Raw genomic sequence first — 20,751 nt, 5'->3', positions numbered from 1 at the left:
ACTCCAGTCCCTCGAGGTTGTCAGGATGGGTACTGACATTCCAGTACCTCGAGGTTGTCAGGATGGGTGCTGACACTCCAATCCCTCGAGGTTGTCAGGATGGGTGCTGACATTCCAATCCCTCGAGGTTGTCAGGATGGGTGCTGACACTCCAGTCCCTCGAGGTTGTCAGGATGGGTGCTGACATTCCAATCCCTCGAGGTTGTCAGGATGGGTGCTGACACCCCAATCCCTCGAGGTTGTCAGGATGGGTGCTGACACTCCAGTCCCTCGAGGTTCTCAGGATGGGTGCAGACACTCCAATCCCTCGAGGTTGTCAGGATGGGTGCTGGCATTCCAATCCCTCGAGGTTGTCAGGATGGGTGCTGACATTCCAATCCCTCGAGGTTGTCAGGATGGGTGCTGACATTCCAATCCATCGAGGTTGTCAGGATGGGTGCTGGCATTCCAATCCCTCGAGGTTGTCAGGATGGGTGCTGACATTCCAATCCCTCGAGGTTGTCAGGATGGGTGCTGACATTCCAATCCCTCGAGGTTGTCAGGGTGGGTGCTGACTCTCTAGTCCCTCGAGGTTGTCAGGATGGGTGCTGGCACTCCAATCCCTCGAGGTTGTCAGGATGGGTGCTGACACTCCAATCCCTCGAGGTTCTCAGGATGGGTGCTGACACTCCAGTCCCTCGAGGTTGTCAGGATGGGTACTGACATTCCAGTCCCTCGAGGTTGTCAGGATGGGTGCTGACACTCCAATCCCTCGAGGTTGTCAGGATGGGTGCTGACATTCCAATCCCTCGAGGTTGTCAGGATGGGTGCTGACACTCCAGTCCCTCGAGGTTGTCAGGATGGGTGCTGACATTCCAATCCCTCGAGGTTGTCAGGATGGGTGCTGACACCCCAATCCCTCGAGGTTGTCAGGATGGGTGCTGACACCCCAATCCATTGAGGTTGTCAGGATGGGTGCTGGCATTCCAATCCCTCGAGGTTGTCAGGATGGGTGCTGACATTCCAATCCCTCGAGGTTGTCAGGATGGGTGCTGACACTCCAATCCCTCGAGGTTGTCAGGATGGGTGCTGACACTCCAATCCCTCGAGGTTGTCAGGATGGGTGCTGACACTCCAATCCCTCGAGGTTCTCAGGATGGGTGCTGACACTCCAGTCCCTCGAGGTTGTCAGGATGGGTGCTGACATTCCAGTCCCTCGAGGTTGTCAGGATGGGTGCTGACACTCCAATCCCTCGAGGTTGTCAGGATGGGTGCTGACATTCCAATCCCTCGAGGTTGTCAGGATGGGTGCTGACACTCCAGTCCCTCGAGGTTGTCAGGATGGGTGCTGACATTCCAATCCCTCGAGGTTGTCAGGATGGGTGCTGACACCCCAATCCCTCGAGGTTGTCAGGATGGGTGCTGACACCCCAATCCATTGAGGTTGTCAGGATGGGTGCTGGCATTCCAATCCCTCGAGGTTGTCAGGATGGGTGCTGACATTCCAATCCCTCGAGGTTGTCAGGATGGGTGCTGACACTCCAATCCCTCGAGGTTGTCAGGATGGGTGCTGACACTCCAATCCCTCGAGGTTCTCAGGATGGGTGCTGACACTCCAGTCCCTCGAGGTTGTCAGGATGGGTACTGACATTCCAGTCCCTCGAGGTTGTCAGGATGGGTGCTGACACTCCAATCCCTCGAGGTTGTCAGGATGGGTGCTGACATTCCAATCCCTCGAGGTTGTCAGGATGGGTGCTGACACTCCAGTCCCTCGAGGTTGTCAGGATGGGTGCTGACATTCCAATCCCTCGAGGTTGTCAGGATGGGTGCTGACACCCCAATCCATCGAGGTTGTCAGGATGGGTGCTGGCATTCCAATCCCTCGAGGTTGTCAGGATGGGTACTGACATTCCAGTCCCTCGAGGTTGTTAGGATGGGTACTGACACTCCAATCCCTTGAGGTTGTCAGGATGGGTGCTGACATTCCAATCCCTCGAGGTTGTCAGGATGGGTGCTGACACTCCAGTCCCTCGAGGTTGTCAGGATGGGTGCAGACACTCCAATCCCTCGAGGTTGTCAGGATGGGTGCTGACATTCCAATCCCTCGAGGTTGTCAGGATGGGTGCTGACATTCCAATCCCTCGAGGTTGTCAGGATGGGTGCTGACATTCCAGTCCCTCGAGGTTGGCAGGATGGGTGCTGACACTCCAGTCCATCGAGGTTGTCAGGATGGGTGCTGACACTCCAGTCCCTCGAGGTTGTCAGGATGGGTGCTGACACTCCAGTCCCTCGAGGTTGTCAGGATGGCCAATCCCCTCCTGTTTGAAACGTGCATAGCTCATTGGGAAGGTCGAGTTCAGCAATGCTGCCTGGGAGGTCACCATCATAGCTTGTCACACCAGACAGTCAGCCATTCTTGTCTGGCACGTGGTGTCAGGATTGGTCTCCTTTCGGATTAATCGGGTCACGGTATGCATGTTCCTGACTTGACCCTGGTTTTTTTTACGAGGCCGAGTGGCTAGCTCGACAATCAACCCGGCACGGATGGAAAGTGTGGCCGGGCAGGTGGGGGTCAACTGGGTTCGAACTTGGGAGCCTTCACTTCTGAAGTCCGGCACTGATGCCACTGCACCACCAGCCGGCTTGCCTGGGAGGTAAAAAGCGGTTTTACGCCGATCCCTTTGTGCAGCCGTGGAAGTCCAGCTGAGATCACGAGCTCAAATCCTGCACTGGACTGTACAATGCAAATTTCTAGACTCAGACAGAATTGTGGTTTGTCTGAGTTAGTACAACCAGCTGTATTACCCTGGAAGCTGTCCCCGTCCTTTGTATTCTGAAAGGCATAAGCAGTGAAAATACAGACACTATTTCTATCAACAAAACTGGAACAAAATATGTGCTATCATCCTACTTGAAGAATATTCCATGAGGGGATTAGAAATCCATGCTTTTGTCATATCTGCACTGACATTCCACACCACCACAGCAGACTAAATGACATGCTCCATTTTTGGAGTCTGAACAGGGCCTGCCATGGGGTTGGAGAACTGTGTATGTGTGCTGGTGGGTGGGAGGGAGGAAGAGATGGGCCTGGTTTTGCTGCTGTTGTAGTCCAGGTTGTTCTGCCGAGCATTGCAGGCAGCCTCTAAGCACATCCTTGAGTGTGCTGGTTATCAACTCAAACAAACAGATTCCATTTAACAGTATTTTTCAATATACATGTAAATCAGAATCAGGCTTAATGTTACCAGCAAATGTCATGAAGTTTGTCGTCTTTGAGGCAGTGATACAATGCAATACATAATAATAGAGAGAAAACTGAATTAATGTGTATATATATATATATATATATATTTATATACGCATATATTTACATAAAACTATAAAGTAGTTAAATTAAATAAGTAGTACCAATGTAAAAGTTTAAAAAAGTAGTGAGATGCCGTTCTTGGGTTCAATTTCCATTCAGAAATCTGAGAGCGGAGAGGAAGAAGCTATTCCTGAAACACTGAGTGTGTGTATCTTCTGCCTTCTCTACCTCACTGATGGTAACAATGAAAAGAGGACAGGTCCTGGGTGATGGGGGGTCATTAATGATGGATGCTGCCATTTTGAGGCATCACTCCTTGAAGATGCCCTGTATACTACAGAAGCTATTGCCCATGATGGTGCTAAGTTCACAAATCTCTGAAGCTTATTTTGATCCTGTACAGTTGCCCCCGACCCCTTCCCCCCCATCAGATGGTGATGCAGCCAGTTAGAATGCTCACCATGGCACATCTGTAGAAATTTGAGAGTGCCTTTGGTGACATACCAAACCTTCTCAAACTCCTGAAGAAATATAGCCACTGTAGCACCTTCTTTGCTGCTGCATCAATCTGTTGGGCCCACAATAGATCCTCAGAGATGTTGACACAAAGGAACTTGAAATTGCTCACTCTTTCTACTTCTGATCCCTCGATGAGAGATTCCTTGTCTTACCCGTTCTGAAGTCCACCATCAGTTCTTTGGTCTTACTGACTTCGAAGGATAAATTGAGTCTTTGAATCCACAGAACCAAGAATACCAAAAACCAAATCAAACTGATATACAGCTGGATTAAGACAGCATGCTGTATAAGGCACGCATTCTCAAGTGTGGCACTCCTTTCTAAATTCAATTAAACTTTTGCTTGCTGCATGCACATTTACTAACAATCTTGCTTCACCCACAAGCAGAAATTGAATTGCTTTCCACAATAATTGCTCATTGATTTTAATGGGATGTATATTAAGGAGGAGTAGTTATTTGATCTGTGCCCCACAATAAAGCATAGCCAATACAGGAATTTTATTTCCCAATGCATCGTCTCAGACCATAGTACAATACATTGAAGTATCACTGACAGTGACATTTTTATACAAACAAAAAAACATTAATTTTAGCAGTTGGTTATCTACCAGAAAGCTTTAAACAGTTGAAATAAATCAACACTTCAGTTCAAATTTGCATTTGTATGTTTAAAAACGAATAGATGTGGACAAATCCAGAGAATAAATGCCACATACAGCGTTAAAGCTACCACTCAATTAAGTGTTGTTAGGCAGCATACTGTTCAATTAAGGTCAAGAACTCAGGATGTACTACCGAAGGAACGAGTTCTGTGCTAAAATGTGACAATGTAATATGGCAAATGCACTAACTTAACAAATGAGATGACCTTTGTAGCATGGAATAGTTTGGCTTGGCATGATGTTAAGATGCAGATACGTGGATATATATTTCATTACAGGTGCAAGTACTTAAAAGTTCTCTCGACTCTCATATTCAGTTTCGTGGTATTGCTTGAAGCTGCAAAATGTTACCTAAATAACATGAAGAACATGCAAGTTTATTTGCTGCAATTCAAATTCTGGTACACTCTGGGATACCTTATGATAAATTAGCCAGCTCCTCACAAGGAATCACATTGCTCAACATATTTGGAAGGTAGACGTTCGTGCCAAGACACTCCAGAACTGATAATTTCATCAGGACCATGTGAAAGAATATCACAGGAGATGAACTGAACTCATCAGTGAAGTGTTACTGACTCAAAGTCGAATTGCTGCTCACTGGACAAATGTATTAATGATAGTGAGGTAAAGGACAGTAGTTCTGAGTCTTACAGATCAATGGAAAGCTGTATTATATACACGAGCATATTTTTAATTTATGTGGATTCCCAACAGCAAGCCAAACTAACTACACCATATTTTTGGGTATGCTGTTTCTTACCTTCTTTTTCAACCCTGAAAGTGAAAGTCCTGTTGAAGGAAATGACTTCAAATTTGTTGTCTCCCAACCGATGCACCGTTTTCATCGAAAAGAGTGGAATTATTCCCTTTGAATACATTTCCTTTGATAGTGGGGAAAAAAAAGAAAAGTATCAATCCATCGTATCTAAGGTCACAGCAAACACTGGTGTTTCATGTCAGAAGCCACTGACAGGCTTCTATAATAAATGTTTGAATTCAACCTCTACAATTTCAGTCCAACAGAAATCAAACAAACAATCAACCTAGGTTAATAAAGTAAAATTTAAGGTGGACAAACTGTGAATTATTCTTCTTCATTTTAATTATTTAATATTTGATTTAAACTCACAGCTCATTTTATCCTTCGATAGCTTAATTAAGACTATTATTTTCAAATCTTATTTAAAATCCACTCTGTAAAGTGCCACTGATTAGATAGCTTGTTGTATCGAATTGCAATTGATGAAACTACGCCTGCATCTTCCTACTTGCTGACCTATAATTATATTATATTGCTATCACAAAAAGGGTAGATAACTTGTCACTAATTTGAGGGAAAAAAATTCATCCTTCACTTTCTGCCATCATCAATCATAATATAAGAAGAGTTTCTCCTTTGAGATGAATAATGTAAATCACTTTATAAAACACTTCAGTTTGCCATGTTGGTAATCTTAAACACTTTCCTTTATATTACATTTGGAACAACGATTTATGATATAAATGCTGCCACAATACTTTAGGTACAATATTTGATATTCAACATATAACAAGTATTGGACTGATTGTACAGCATATTTGGAATATTTCCAGTTTTCAATCTCTTCAGAGGTCTTTAAAACTCACAATCACTACAAGTCTCACGACAGTTAAAGTTACAGGAAAACCACCAAACATTTATTGCTGAAGGATGAGCTTTGCTTTCTGGACAACCACCGTCATTTTAACAATTCAATGATAAATGATAGCAAGTAGCTTTAAACAAAACTCTATTACTCCAATTGTAAACAGGGAAACAACATCGATAAATGATGGAAAAAGAGGTAGCCTTCTTTCATACTGTAAAGAGATCTGTTTCTTTCTCAGTTTGGTGGAATAACTTCCCCTTCTCAAGAATCTGACAACACCAATATTGTTTTCTCTGTAAAGCCCAATCTCTACCTTGTTACTGTTCAAACTGGGTGCCAGTGAGTAAGGATGAAAGCTCACAACAGCGTGATGATTGAGTAACAGGGAAGAAGAAAACAGAAGACAGAAGAGTATGTCAATATAGAAAATGCAAGGGTAGGTGATAGTCAATAACCCAACAAAATGGAACTAATAGGCTGTTGTAAGACTCTTGAACAGCCCCTTAGTATGGCAAGACTGTCTCTTCACCTCACTATCCAACTTGTTCTGGCTTTGTACCTATTGCTTGCTTACATTGCACTTTCTGTGTAGCTGTTAACACGAACTACCTCAATGCACTGATGAGATGAAGTGATCTGTGTGGACAGCATGCAAACAATGCCTTCTGCTGTGACTCAATGCATTTGAAGATTATAAACCAATCTACCAATCTGACCTAGTGTTGGTAGCATTGAAAATACTGGAACCTATAAAAGAGGACACTGTGACGGAATACCTTGCAGGATGAAATGGAGTTAACACAGACTTATGACAGAAAATTCTCATCTGACTAACACGTTGGAACTCTTTGAGAATGTGACTGGAACAATCACTAAGGAGGATCCAGTGGACATGGCATACTGGATTTTCAGACAACACTGAGCAGAGCCCATAGAACTGTGGTTAATGTAGGACATGGACTGAGAATCATTTATCTGATGAAAAGAAAATAATGAGAAAAAATGGGTTGTTCTCAAATCAGCAGACTGTCTAACTGGGTACCACCAGGATTGGTGCCTGAGACCCGGTTATTTGTGATCTATATAATGCTTTGTCCAAGTTGACAAAATATCATATTTCTAAGTTTGGTGATGATGTTAAATTTGCTGAGATTATGAATAAAGAGGGTGTCAAGGAACTTAAAGGGGATATAGACAAACCAACTGGAGTTTGCAACATCTCACTATGATCTCCTGCGTTTCTTCAGGGCATGCTGGTTTCACGTGGGACGGTAGGATAACTGGCCATTGGGAATTACCCTGAACACAACTGGAAGATAGAAATGATGGCTATGTGGGAAGAATAGATCATAAGGAAAATTAACTGTTGTGCAAGCATGGAATCAACAGGCTGCATTACTTACTTCTAGATTGCAAGTAAATATGGAAATATACGGATTACATTATGTGGGAAAAAATTAGGTCATCTACTTTGGTGCACCAAACAGAGCAATTTTTTTTTAAACAGTAAGAGATTGGGTCAGCTCATAAGCAAGTGATTGAAAGCAAAGGTGCAGGCACAACAAATGATCATGAAGAATTAGAATAATACTTTGTCACAGGAAGTGAATAAAAATGCAAGAAGAACCTACTGCAAGTATATTGTATAGCTTTTGCCCCTTTACCCCCTCCCCCCAAAAAAAAAGGATGGGATGTAGTTACTGCAGTTAAAGTTCAGTTGACTAGTTTTACAGATGGCTCATTTGCCATAAGAGGAAGGATTGAGTAAATCAGAGCAATATTCTCCAGATATTACAAGAATTAAGAGAAAATCTCAACTGAAGTTACAAAAAATTTAAGGACCTGAAAGGAAGGAGGATAATTCTCTTGGCTAAGAAGTCTACAGCTTTAGGTCACAAAACGAGAGCGAGTAAGCAATTTTGGACAGGCACCCAGAGAAAGTTTTTCATGGAGAGTGGTGAGCACTTGTAACACTCTATCTCAGATAGGTGTGGTCGTTCATCATGGTGCTAATTTCAAATGGAAAATGATAAACGCCTGGATATTAAGGAAATCATGGGATATTACATGAGCTATTACAATGCGAGAAGATGGAGCATCACATGAAGGTTATTATTAAACATGTGACTTAACTGTGGCAGCAAAACGTATTAAATGTTAACCGACCATTATAAGGATCACCCATCTTCCATTCTCCCATCAGTTGTTAACACATAGCATATTTGTTTCCACAAACACAAATCAATGTTCATATGCCTGTAACTAATTTGTGTAATAACTAACAACAGTGGTGAAAATTGGGATGATGACTTTAAGCAAGTAAATAATTAAACAGAAAATGCTGGAAATACTTAGCAAATCAGAAAGCTTCTATATTATGAATAACAAATGTAACATTTCTGGTACATTAATTGACTAACAAATGCTGACAGACTTGCCAAGTACAGATTTTGGTTAATTAGGGCAGCTGCTTACTGGGACAAATCTTAAAGAACAAAAACTAATTGGGAAAATAGCCGGGATTCTCTTCATTTATTGGGGACGCCATGCTGCTTAATTGGGACAGGAGAGTGTTGCTGAATGGTTTCTAACTAGAGTCAGCTGCACACACTTGTGTGGTTGTTAGATAGTACACAGTGCTTAGAGTGAAGCATAGCTGATGAGAAATAAGCACTAAGGCAAAGCAGAACTGTTTTGTTCACTGCTGTTTCAGTCTTAGGGATGCCGGGAGTGAAAATGAAATGATTATACTACTTCAAGTTAGGAACTACGAAGAATTTGAAGGTATCAACAATCATCTTGAATGTTACAACAAAAATGATGATTTGGAGGATGCAATCATCTGAAGCATTATATGAAGGCAATCTATTATCTGCAGTAGGTGTCTGCACTGATGTTGTGCATTTAGAGTCAATCAAAAGAACACAGCAGCATACATTAGCTGAATCCCTCCACAAAAATTAAGAACTAATACACAGTTTTATCATACCGTAATACTACTGGCAATGTTCTAATTTGTTCTATACTTCATTTAAATACATAATTTGTTACTCAGTTAAACGGTAGCTTATACTTTCATACCTTTTTAACTATTTCTGTGAAACTTCAGCTAATTGGGGCAGCCACTTAATTGGGCTAAAATGTACTGATCCTGATGTGCCCCAATTAGCCAGTATCTAGCAAATTTACAACATTTCATCTCATAGTTTTAACATGCTTCTTTAGGGTGTTGGTCAGTAAGATGAAAGAGCTGATTGTGGACTTCAGAAAGGATAAGACAAGGGAACACAAACCAATCCTCAGAAGGATCAGAAGTGGAGAGAGTGAGAAATTTCAAGTTCTCTGATGATCTAACGCGGATCCCACATATCAATACAGCTATAAAAAAAGACATGACAGCAGCTATAGTTCATTGGGATTTGAAGAGATTTGATTTGTCAACTAAAACACTCAAAAACTTTTATAGATGTCGGACAGGCTACATTACTGTCTGGAATGGGGGGGGGGGGGGGGTGCCAATACACAGGATCGAAAGAAGTTAAGTAAAGTTGCAAAATTTGTCAGCTCCATCTTGAGTATTAGCCTCCATAGTACCCAAGACATCTTCAAGGAGCGGTTGCTCAGAAAGGTAACGTCCATTATTAAGGATCCCACCACCCAGGACATGCCCTCTTTTCATTGTTACTGTCAGGTAGGAGATACAGAAGCCTGAAGGCACACACTCAGTGATTCAAGAACAGCTTCTTCCCCTCTGCCATATCATTTCTCAGTGGACATTGAACCCATGAACACTAACTCACTTTCTAAAAAATATATATTATTTCTGTATTTGCACTATTTTTAATCTATTCAAGATACATATACGTACTTAATTGATTTACTCATTAATTTTTTTTCTTTCTATATTATTATGTATTGCATTGAACTGCTGCTGCTAAGTTAATAAATTTCACGATACATGCCAGTGATAATAAACCTGATTTTGATTTATGAGGTTGGTCAAATTCTTAAGACAAGTTGTCCTAGACTTGCATTTTTCAGTTACAAACCAGAAATTACATTCAAAAGCCATTTGAAATTTGAGGAATATTCCTAAACCAGGGCAATCAGCAGAAGCTTTCAACATATGCCGGTTGACAAGACCAATTTTATAGTCAGGAGCATAGTGACAACAGATTCAGGAAAAAGCAAGTACAATGATTTGGAATATAATCAATATCCACCTCATCTTTTGCAAAGGTTTAATGAATTATGCTGGATGGAATTGGGAGCAAATCTAATAGAAACTCCAGCTGGTCAAGTCAACTTCTATTCTATCCAAAACATGTAAAAATGGGCATTCTTTCACTATGTACCAAAGAGAACATCTCTACCATAATTGCTATTGAACAGTGTATGCAAACGGTAAACTGAACCCTTGGAGATGTCTTGCAAATAAAATGTAAGGACTGTTGTAAAAGTCAGCTTCTTGACCCAAATTGTAAAAAATTACAACTTAACATTTTAAACTGTTACTCAATGCCTAATTGAGATATGATAAAAGCTCTCTAATTTAAATAGAAGCCCCTATTTCCAAATGCTTTTTTCCATAATCAATATTTCATTTACCAACTAATATTAGTATAACAAACAGTATTAACTCACTATTATCCCATGCCTTATCAGCATAAAGTTACAGTATCTTGTTTAATTATCTAGTTAAAATTGAATCAGGAATTATTTTCACCTTCAAAAATGTTTTAAGTATTTCTCTGTAGATACAGTTGGGGGACAGAAAACAATCACATTTAGCTCTTCTAACTTCAATATTCTTTCTTAATAAGATCAAATTGTGCATTTCTCTTAAATGTCTTTTCCTTTCTGCAGTGAAGGGAATGTGTACTTATATTAAGACATCGAACATCACTGAGCCAATGAAATATCATTCTTCAAAGTAACAAAATGGCTCTCAGTGTCACTTCAACACAACATATTTTTACAGCCTAATGCCACTGATGGCATGTGATGCAGCCACAAATATTCATTAAACTGCAAAAGAACATATATGCTTGTGACAAGTGGCTCTTTAGGTCTCAGGATGCCAGAGTGAGAAGGATCTCACTGTTTGCAGTACAATGTGGTTGCAAGCAAGCTCTTTCAACTAGAAGTACTTTGAAACTAAGAGCTCTGCCTGACCGATATTGGAAACAAATCTTTACTGAAACATAGGTTAACAATCTATTAGACTCATTGTTTATTACAAATTGAAGAAAACACAAAAGTTTGTTTTTTTTTTTACTTTCAGTTTATCCAGTTCTGATTACATTATGAACACAGGCTGAGTACCCCTTATTCAAAATTCCAAACTCCGAATTTTTTTTGAGCGCTGACGTCGTTATAAATGGAAAATTCCGCAATGCGCTTGGAAGGTTCCCAGGTAATCCACAGTTCTCTGCACATCTCAGACAGTTCTGGGAAGTGACCTCACACTTGTAATGAACAGGAGTTAATGATAAACAGAAAAACACTGCATAATGTGAAAAATGAAGAAATCGATTGTGTATTGAAAGAATGGATTCATCAGTGTCAGAGTGAACAGATGCCGCTTAACAGTATGCTGATCATGAAACAAGCAAAGATCAGTCACAATGAACTGAAAATTTAAGGTAATTACGTATATTCAGCAGGCTAATAGCAGAAATTTAAGAAAAAGCATTGCATTAAAGATTTTTTTAAAAAACTGAAGATAGTGTCTGCTGATCACAAAGTAGCAGAGAAATTCATTGATGAGTTTGCCAATATCATCACTGATGAAAATCTAGCTACAGGACAAGCCTACAATGCTGGATGTTTTTATACCTTTCATAAAACCTAAAAAAGGTAAAATACAAATACAATGTACAGTAACCTTTTAATCAAAACACAACATTGTGGGTGCAGACTGAAAGCCTGCCATTTTTTGTTGTTGTTCGACAGCTGGTTCAGGTTTTCTCCCGATGCTTCAGTACTGCTTTTGTTACCCTGCACACATTATATTTTCATTATATTAATGGCATGTAATAATTTTTACTGTAAGTACAGACGTGTGATAATCAAGTTTAAGACAAAGGCTGCTTACCAGTAAGCACATAAAATGAGTCAGACAAGATGGCGATCCCAAGCTATATACATGTTTATATATTCCAAAATCCAAAAACACTTCTGGCCCCAAGCCTTTCGGATAAGGGGTTCTCAACATGTAGGAGAGCCAAATCCAAGAATCTGCATGTACATCTGTACAAGATTGAATTTGTTGCAGGCCACTTGTTGTTCTGTGAATAAAATCACAGAACAGATGGACCTTACTGCTGTCTTAAACCAGAGGTTGTAAACCTGTGAAAAGCTTCCCATTGTTCAAACATCACTAAAGGCATCGAGAAAATATCAAGCTGTAATGCCATCATAATAAGCCACTGTCTTCAGGTTACACATATAACCCCAGATTTCCAAGCCTTTAATGGTTCAGCTTTTGTTAACCATTTAGTTTTGGACTACTCAATACACATAGGTGGAGGAAAAAGAAACATACATTTCCAGCCATTAGTCAGTCACTGTAGATAAAACATCACCCCTGCAACAAGATTAAAGATCAGCTCAAAGGTATCTTCCACAACCCTAAGTATTCTGTAGGCCTATTCCACCAGGAAGGTATATTTGAATAGCTGAGGTGATTAATTCAACATGCTCCCTCATCATTTTAATTCAATATTTTACCACCTAAAGTGAGCAAAGCATGCCTTATGAAAACATTCATTTCCTTACAATATACTTTAAAAAACATAAAAGAAGCCAGAATATATTTTTTCCATTATTTGAGCTCAAATAATGTTCCAACAAACTGTCTTTAGTTTCACAACTCTGAGCAGGTTTTATCAGATAAAAAAAGATTGCTAAGGCAGCAAAGTGAAAGCACTTTACGAATGTCTTCAGTTACTGAAATTCGGCCTGAAGCGGTATCAGGCAATTGTGCATTTTCATGAAAAGTTTACAATGTTTTATTCCATGGTATTTGCTGACATCTACTGGGAAAATAGTGCAATTACAGCTGTCATTTTCTAGAGAGTTCTTTTCCATTTCCACAGAAAAAGCAAAACCGGTACCCCGAGGCTGGAGATAAAAGGATCCTTGCAAAAAAAAAGACACAAGATAGACAGAATGTCACTACCTGTACTAATTGCAGAAGAACTAGGTGCCATTGTAAACGAGATTGGAAGAGCACCCATGTCCGGGGACCAACACAGACAAGGCATGAGATAAGGAACATTGATTAAACCAATTATATAAAATCTGAAACTAATCTAGAAATTTGATTACTTCTAAAATAAAAATAGGGCAGAATTGTGTGATAGTTATATTGTTGCAACAATGCTGAAACTGCACTACTTGCACCAATTCTGCCAACCTCGGAACATGAATCAGGGTGCTCTGACAACAAAAGGTTCAAATATAGCACTGACTCACACCACTGGTTCCCCCAGAGACCAGCAGGTTCTTAGCATCCCACACCCCTAAAAGACTTCGACCTCTTTTTGCTTATAGGTTAAATGCAGAACCCAAAGATGTCATAAAGATCAAGTATCATCACACAGCACAGCACGGAGCAGTGCAGAACAACAGTGACATATTGAAAAGATGATTCACATACAATTCTTATGCTTTAGACCAGGGAAGACAGCTACACAGTAACCTATCCAGCTGACTGGGGTTACCAGTCCTGCAGAAACAACCTAAGTGCCAGCAAAAGTTTTAATTACTTTATTTACTTGACTGCCAGATACATTTAAGAACCTATGGCATGGGAGATTATACCAGCCAACTAAGTGAATGCAGGCTCACAGAGCAATTCCAAACTCCCACTAATTTTCCTTTCTTTGCCTGTTCTTTCTACATGAGCACCAACTCCACCTTCCGGTCAAGATGGAACAAACCTGCAATCTCCATCAAGGTCATATCTCGGACTTAGTGTTTTTTTTTAAGCTGAAAGGCAAGGTTTTAGGGGAAAAAAAGGGGGGGGGTTAGGGATTAGGTTAGGGTTAGAGACAGGGATGAGGGAGAATTAGACATCAGATTAGGGTTTAGGGAGAGTTAAGAGGTTAGGCTGAAATCTAGACCTCCACTCTGTGCTCAAAGGCCAGCAATGTGGACATAGCATGAGGACATCGATGGATGTCAGGACTGCAAGTGGTGTCAACTTGGACTGCCAAGGATGAGGGACAGTGGCCCACTGGGTTGTGAGTTCTTCCAGGCTGGTGGGCCTTGAGATCAGACGTTTGTGCGAACAGGAGACACAAGGCTTGGTGGCCCCCCTAGATATGCAAGTCAGGACTTCGAAGCCTGGAGTTTGGGGTCCCGTCATCAGCGAGTCTGCAGTTCAAGGATTGGAATTTGGGGTCATGCAATCGGCAAGTATAGAGTTTGAAACTTGGAGCTCAGGATCCTGTCATCCACTTGGCCTGGAGCTGATACCAAAGGTCAATCATTTGTCTAGAAGTCAAAGCCCGACAGCCAATGCCTGGGACTACAAATCTGAAGTTCACTGGGGAAGTCTGAGGCCCATTGTCTGAGTCCACAAGCCCACTAGAGGCTGGACTCCTGTTCTGGGACTGGAGGATAGTTTGTGTAGGAGTGGGTATTTCGATGGATGACAGGGAGGAAAGGGGCTTGTTTTGCTGTTGTTGTATTGTTGCTTGCTGTGTTGGTGCCAGAGTGCGTGGTGATATTTGCGAACCGCCCCCAGCACATCCTTAGATTGTGTTGGCTGTTAACAGGAATAACACATTTCCCTGTACGTTACAATGTACATGTGATCAATAAATAAATGAATCTGAAATCGTTCCACCCCCCCCCCCCCCCCCCCGGGTACTCTAACCACATCTAGATTCAGGGGCTATTTACAGTATTCAAACAACTCACCAACCCGGAGGTAATTGGAGAAAACTGGAATAACTGAGGTAAATCTACATGGTCACAGGAAGAAGGTACAATCTCCAGCAGAGGTCAGGATTGAATCTCGATCACTGGAGCTCCATTAGTTGCCCAGTTGTCCCACCCCAAATAACACTGGAGCCCACTCCCAACAGATTCAGGATGTCCACTTATTTCACTCTGTAGGTCTAGGAAGAGCAAATGCAGATACCGCACGTGACAAGCTGGTTAGCAAGCTGACTGCAGAATGATCTGCCCCCTTAAATGAACATCCAACATCGCTCCAGAGAGCAGGGAGATCGTCCAGATTCAATACACCTGCTGGAAGTAATTGAGAGAAGGATCCAATGTTTCCTGATATGGTTTTGGAGGCCCTTATTCTGGTGGATATAAGAAGGACATTCTGCTTCCCCAGGGAGCGAGACAGAGATGACTGTATGGAAGATCATTAAAAGAAGCTTCGCAATGTTTGAAGTCCAAGCAAATCTCATCAAAGCTGCCAAAAATCAGAACACATCTTACTCTCTACTCAAACTCCCAGCACATCGCATCGCAAAACAACCACGAGTCCACTGGAGGCTGGACACTGGGGTCTGTGTCTGTACTGTTGTGTTGGTTCGTTGTGTTCTGAATTGTTCTGCTGTTCACGCTATGCTGGCGCCAGAATGCACGGTGACACTTGCAGACTGTCCCTACCCTCCCCTCCCCATATATCCTTGTGCTGTGTTTATTGTTAAAGCAAACGACACATTTTTTCACTGTATGTTTCGATGTACACGTGATATACAAACAGATCAAAATCAGAACCACTGACCCAGCAGTCTCCTAGATAAGTGCAGCAAACTTCAGGCCCCCCAGTTTATTCTTATAGTTTATGTCTTTACCACACCTCCTTTATTGGTCACGGGAGGTAGATCTCTTCTATTACACATAGCTACACTAGCAAAATACTTGGCTAGATTTTACCCGCCACAGTTCAGATCTGCCAGACAAGCTCTCAGGCCAACTTAATTGCACACTCTCTCCTCATATGGGAGAACTCGTATTGGCACTGGGAGAGTCATAGGCTGATGGCAATCTAAGCAGTATAGTCCATATAGATTATCCTTGGGCCCAAGTTGTTACCACTCAGGATGAAATCATGCCATATCATGCCAACTGTACCAATATCCTATCTAGCCAGCTAACCCAGTCCTCAGTGCACAATATAGTACATTAGAAGAAGAAGAAGGATAGCTCTTAACTCAGCTGTGGAGTTATCGGGGCACCGTCATGACGGTGTTTCCGTAGCAAGCTATTCTTGTTTTTACGAGGCTGAGTTGCTAGCTCGACGCTCAACCCGACTTGGATTCTAACTCAAGAACCTTTGCTCCGGAGTCCGGCGCTGATATTATTGCACCACCAAGTGGGACAAATTATAGGCACAAGATTCAGAGCAATTAAAATCACCTGAAGATGCTCAGCATTCCATCTGCCGAGACACAGCCACCTTTACAGGAGAACTGAGACAAAAGACAGGGACTATTGACCAATGCAGAGGTAGGAGAGAATTAATCCTGTTAATTATTAGATCCAGATGGAAAAAAAATTTCTGACAGAATCCTACGTTGTTCTGGCATTAAGGTTTGTGGTGTGAATAGAGGGAAGAAACACTGGAGGCCAGGGAAGCAAAGGGAGGCTGTAAATGGCAGTGGTAAAAGCTAAATAGGTGCTGTGTTCAGGTAATCTTGTGTTTTGCTTACATGATGAATGCGGTTCAGAGCTTGCAAAGCGGTGTCACCAGAAGTTGATGCCACTCCCACTCTCCTGCAAGGAAGTCCTGGTGCCAACGTGACTGAAAAGGGTAGGTTCCCCCTGATGAAGAAGTACTGAAGCGTGCAAAGAACAAATGCAAGACCAGAGACCCAGAGGGAAGGAAAGCTCATCTAAAGTTGAAGCTTCGTGCATAATTAAAACTTCTTAGGTTAAAATGAGATAAAGAAACAGGTTCATGAATACTGTTAAGTTCTTAATATAGTGGGAAAACCCAAAAGTAGTTACGACAGAAGCAATGCAAAATAAAAGGCTGAGAGAAAATGTATGAAACCCAAAGAACTTTCACAAATACAGTACTGTGCAAAAGTCTTAGGGACATATATATATCTAGGATGGCCAAGGTGTGTGTGTGTGTGTGTGTGTGTGTGTGTGTGTGTGTGTGTGTGTGTGTGTGTGTGTGTGTGTGTGTGTGTGTGTGTGTGTGTGTGTGTGTGTGTGTGTGTGTGTGTGTGTGTGTGTGTGTGTGTGTGTGTGTGTGTGTGTGTGTGTGTGTGTGTGTGTGTGTGTGTGTGTGTGTGTGTGTGTGTGTGGTACAACACTTTTGCACACTAATATATATATCGAGGAAAGAGATATTCAAAGAAAAGATGAGGTGATTAGGGACAAAAAAATATTCTAATGGAGTCAGAAAGAATAAATTTGGTCCCAAAGGAGGACTATTAAATCAGCACCTTCAGGGAAATTTTTTGCCAGTGCACCAGAAGTTTGTAGCAATATTAAAAGTGACAAAAATACACTTTAAAAGTTATCATCTGCTTAAAATTAGACTTTATAAGTGGAAAACTCACCTTATATAAAAGATACGTTACAGATTACTGAAGGGGGAAGCTTCTTGTCCACTTTGGATACGGAGAAGGCTCCAGAGGTCTAGAGATTATTCCATCAACCTTCCAAAGAGAGAGGAATAAACCAAGCAACTCTGACAGTCACTCTAACACTGACAGTGGGAAACATTAATAATTTAATGCCAGGATGCATTTTTAAAAAAGAAAAAAAAATCATGATTGGGTAACTTAACTGGATTCTTCGATCAAGTCACAGGGAGGACTAATAAGACTGATACTGTTAATGTGATACATACGGTGCATCAAAAAGTATCATGAGAATCAAATGGTTGATTTAATAGTCAATTTACAGATTACAGAGTTGGGGGCATCATTAATCCAAATGATGATATTGTTCAAATGGAAATGAGTAATGGTGAACAGTTGGTTACAAGTAACAGTATTCTCCACCTGGGTCACTGAGCTTTTGAGCATATGTTATTTGACACAGAAGGCAAAAAAATGGAAATTTTGCAGCTTATGTGCAAAACTAGGTAAATAATAAGCAAGCTTTCAGGGATTGAAAATAAAACACAGAGGTATCTAAAATACATCAGGCTTAACAATCTAGATGTGTGATATAAAGGGACAGACAGACCAACAAGACCCCTTGAGAACAGCAGGACAAATTGAGAAGGCTGGCTAAAACACTCAACAGATTCTGAGTACAAATGAAAGTAATGTTGAACCTTAACAAAGACTTCAAATTGAATATCCATAAAAATAATTCACACTTCAGGAAGACAGAGACATTAGAAACTGTACTAGAAGTGAGAAACTTTGCTTACAGACAAGCATGGCGAAATGAGGGTGTTCCTTTTCCAGCAATGGTTAAAGGGTTTACGGATCAGTTTTGTCTCATGTACCTTCCTGCTCAGATTACCACGACATGACTCCAGAAGCAGAAGGATCAGAATTCAAAGGACACCGATTTACAATGACTGAAAAATGTACCAGGTGACGTGATTTTTGCCACAATTTGGAATGCGATGCTGAAAGGGTGATAGCAACAGACTGTAGCAAAGGAAAACTAAATAAATATTTGAAGGGGAAAATAATTGTAGGGCTATGTTGAAAGAAAGGTGGCACAACCAGGCAGAATGACCTCTTCTATCCTAGAGGACTCTTTCTAGCTGTATACAGTACTCTAGAGGCTCTTTTCTGCACATCCCCAGTGAGCAAGCCAGTCCCCTGGCAGACCAATATCACAATAAAGCTCCTTCAACAAGCATACAATCAACATTCCAAGACATTAATCAGTGTTTAGCAAATTACCCAAGGCTGCCCACTGATTGTCTATGGAACAAAATGAGTGATGAGAGCATGCAAAGTCCTTGAGCAGCAGTTAGATTGCTGTAAACTGGGAATATTCATCTTAAACAGAGCAAGTAGTGACAGGGGCAGCTTGGGGAAGTATCTGGTAAGATGATTGGAAAATATAAAGCTATTAGGGAAAATAAAAACATACCGAAGATAGACATTGGCTAGCAGGAGGCAAGGAGAAGGAAAGATCTCCCCCCACCCCACCAACTGCCGAAATGTAATGAGTCATATGCTACAGGGAGCAGTGCTGGCCTTCAAAATTTTACAGTTTATCAAATGTCTTGGGAGACAGACTGAAGAGGTGGTGGATAAATTTGCTAATGACACAAACAAGGAGGGTAGTTAAATGTATGAAGGGATTCAAGGAAGCATAAGATAGATTAAGCGATGGACGTAGATTAAGAATATATGGTAAAATGTGGGAAAGGGAAAAGCATTATCCAACTGCAAAGAAATTTCAAAGCTCCAAGATACAAAAGCTTCTGGGCGTCTCAGTGTGCAATTTACAAATGGTTATACAGGCAAAGCAAATAATGAGAAACTGTAACGGAATATTATCCTCTATAGCTACAGAAATTGAATACAAAATTAAAGCTTCAGTTTACATATGGCATTGGTTAGGTCACATTTGGAGTACAACATACACTGTCAATGCACTGGAAGCAGTTCAGTGAAGATTTGCAAAATTAATGCCTGGAATGGATGGGGTTCTTATGAGGAGAGGTTGGACAGATTTAGCATTCATCTAGTGGAGTTTAGGATTCAATATTGATAAACAGGAAACTGAGGGATGTTACCAAGGTGAACACGAAGAGCATGTTGCCTTGTGGCAGAATCTATAGTTGGGAGACTGTTGTTTACAAATAAAGTGTTATCAGCATAAGTCAAAGATGAGGCAAACTATTCCTCTCAGAGGACTGAGTCGTTGAAGCTCTCTTCCTCAAGAGACAGTGAAAACAGAGTCATAATTTTTATTTTAAAGCAAAAGTAGATAAATATCTAACAAAGGGTGCTTTGTTGCTTCATACTCATAGAAATAACAGTTGAGATGAACCACAGTTTCTGCTTTAGAATGCCAAGTGAGTTTCTGTTCTTAGACATTCCTAGATTTGATGTAAGCATTCTTTAAAAAAAAGCACTTCTGCCATCCTGAGGAAAGAGTTTTCTTTAAAAAGTAAAGTTTAAATTGGCAAGGTACAACTACCAAAAATGGATACTTCCCCATTCCACAATGTCAGTACTCAGCACCAATTCTGTGTTGAAGAAGATGAATTGCACACTAACAAGGCCTCTTCCCAAGTGGCTCAATAATACTCTCCACCAACATCTGACACAGATTAAGCACACTAAATGATGTTTTTTTTTCCCGAACAGTCAGCTTTTGCTTTAAAAGAAACAAAACACTATTTGAGGCTACATGACTAACCGAGTCATAAGAACAATAGCAAGCATTCGCCAGATGATTTCCTTCCATTTTTCAAAGTACGTGATCCTGTAAATCTGTTGGATACTTTTTTTCCAAATTACTTTTCTTGGTTTATCCTTCAGACTTATAATGGCATGTGGTGAAATGAGGCTTAATTCTTAGCCAGAAGCTTGACTGATATTTGCCAGAGGTTCAGCTGAGAACAGTGTGTGAGGTGCTCTTTACAGCTGACTGCACATTACAGTAGGGAATGGGTCACCAAGTGTTGTTGTGTCTGAGTTCCTCTTTGACCCCTGGATTCAGCAGCGAGTTCAAGG

The 20,751-nt window shown here is 41.1% G+C and overlaps 1 protein-coding gene across 5 annotated transcripts in view; it reads right to left on the bottom strand.

The window, feature by feature from the left end:
* Positions 1-20,751, bottom strand: part of arap2 (ArfGAP with RhoGAP domain, ankyrin repeat and PH domain 2) — a 420,641-nt gene that overhangs the window by 206,145 nt on the left and 193,745 nt on the right. For all 5 annotated transcript variants that reach the window (XM_073064859.1, XM_073064858.1, XM_073064860.1 and 2 more), the window contains one exon: positions 5,236-5,356. In XM_073064859.1, the coding sequence (XP_072920960.1) occupies positions 5,236-5,356 (121 nt within the window). The remainder of the gene's footprint in view (positions 1-5,235; positions 5,357-20,751) is intronic.

The sequence above is a fragment of the Hemitrygon akajei genome, chromosome 13, assembly GCF_048418815.1.
Source record: "Hemitrygon akajei chromosome 13, sHemAka1.3, whole genome shotgun sequence".
Lineage (NCBI taxonomy): Eukaryota > Metazoa > Chordata > Chondrichthyes > Myliobatiformes > Dasyatidae > Hemitrygon > Hemitrygon akajei.
The sequence above is the reverse complement of the archived record's forward strand: the minus strand, read 5'-3'. Positions and strand labels throughout refer to the sequence as shown.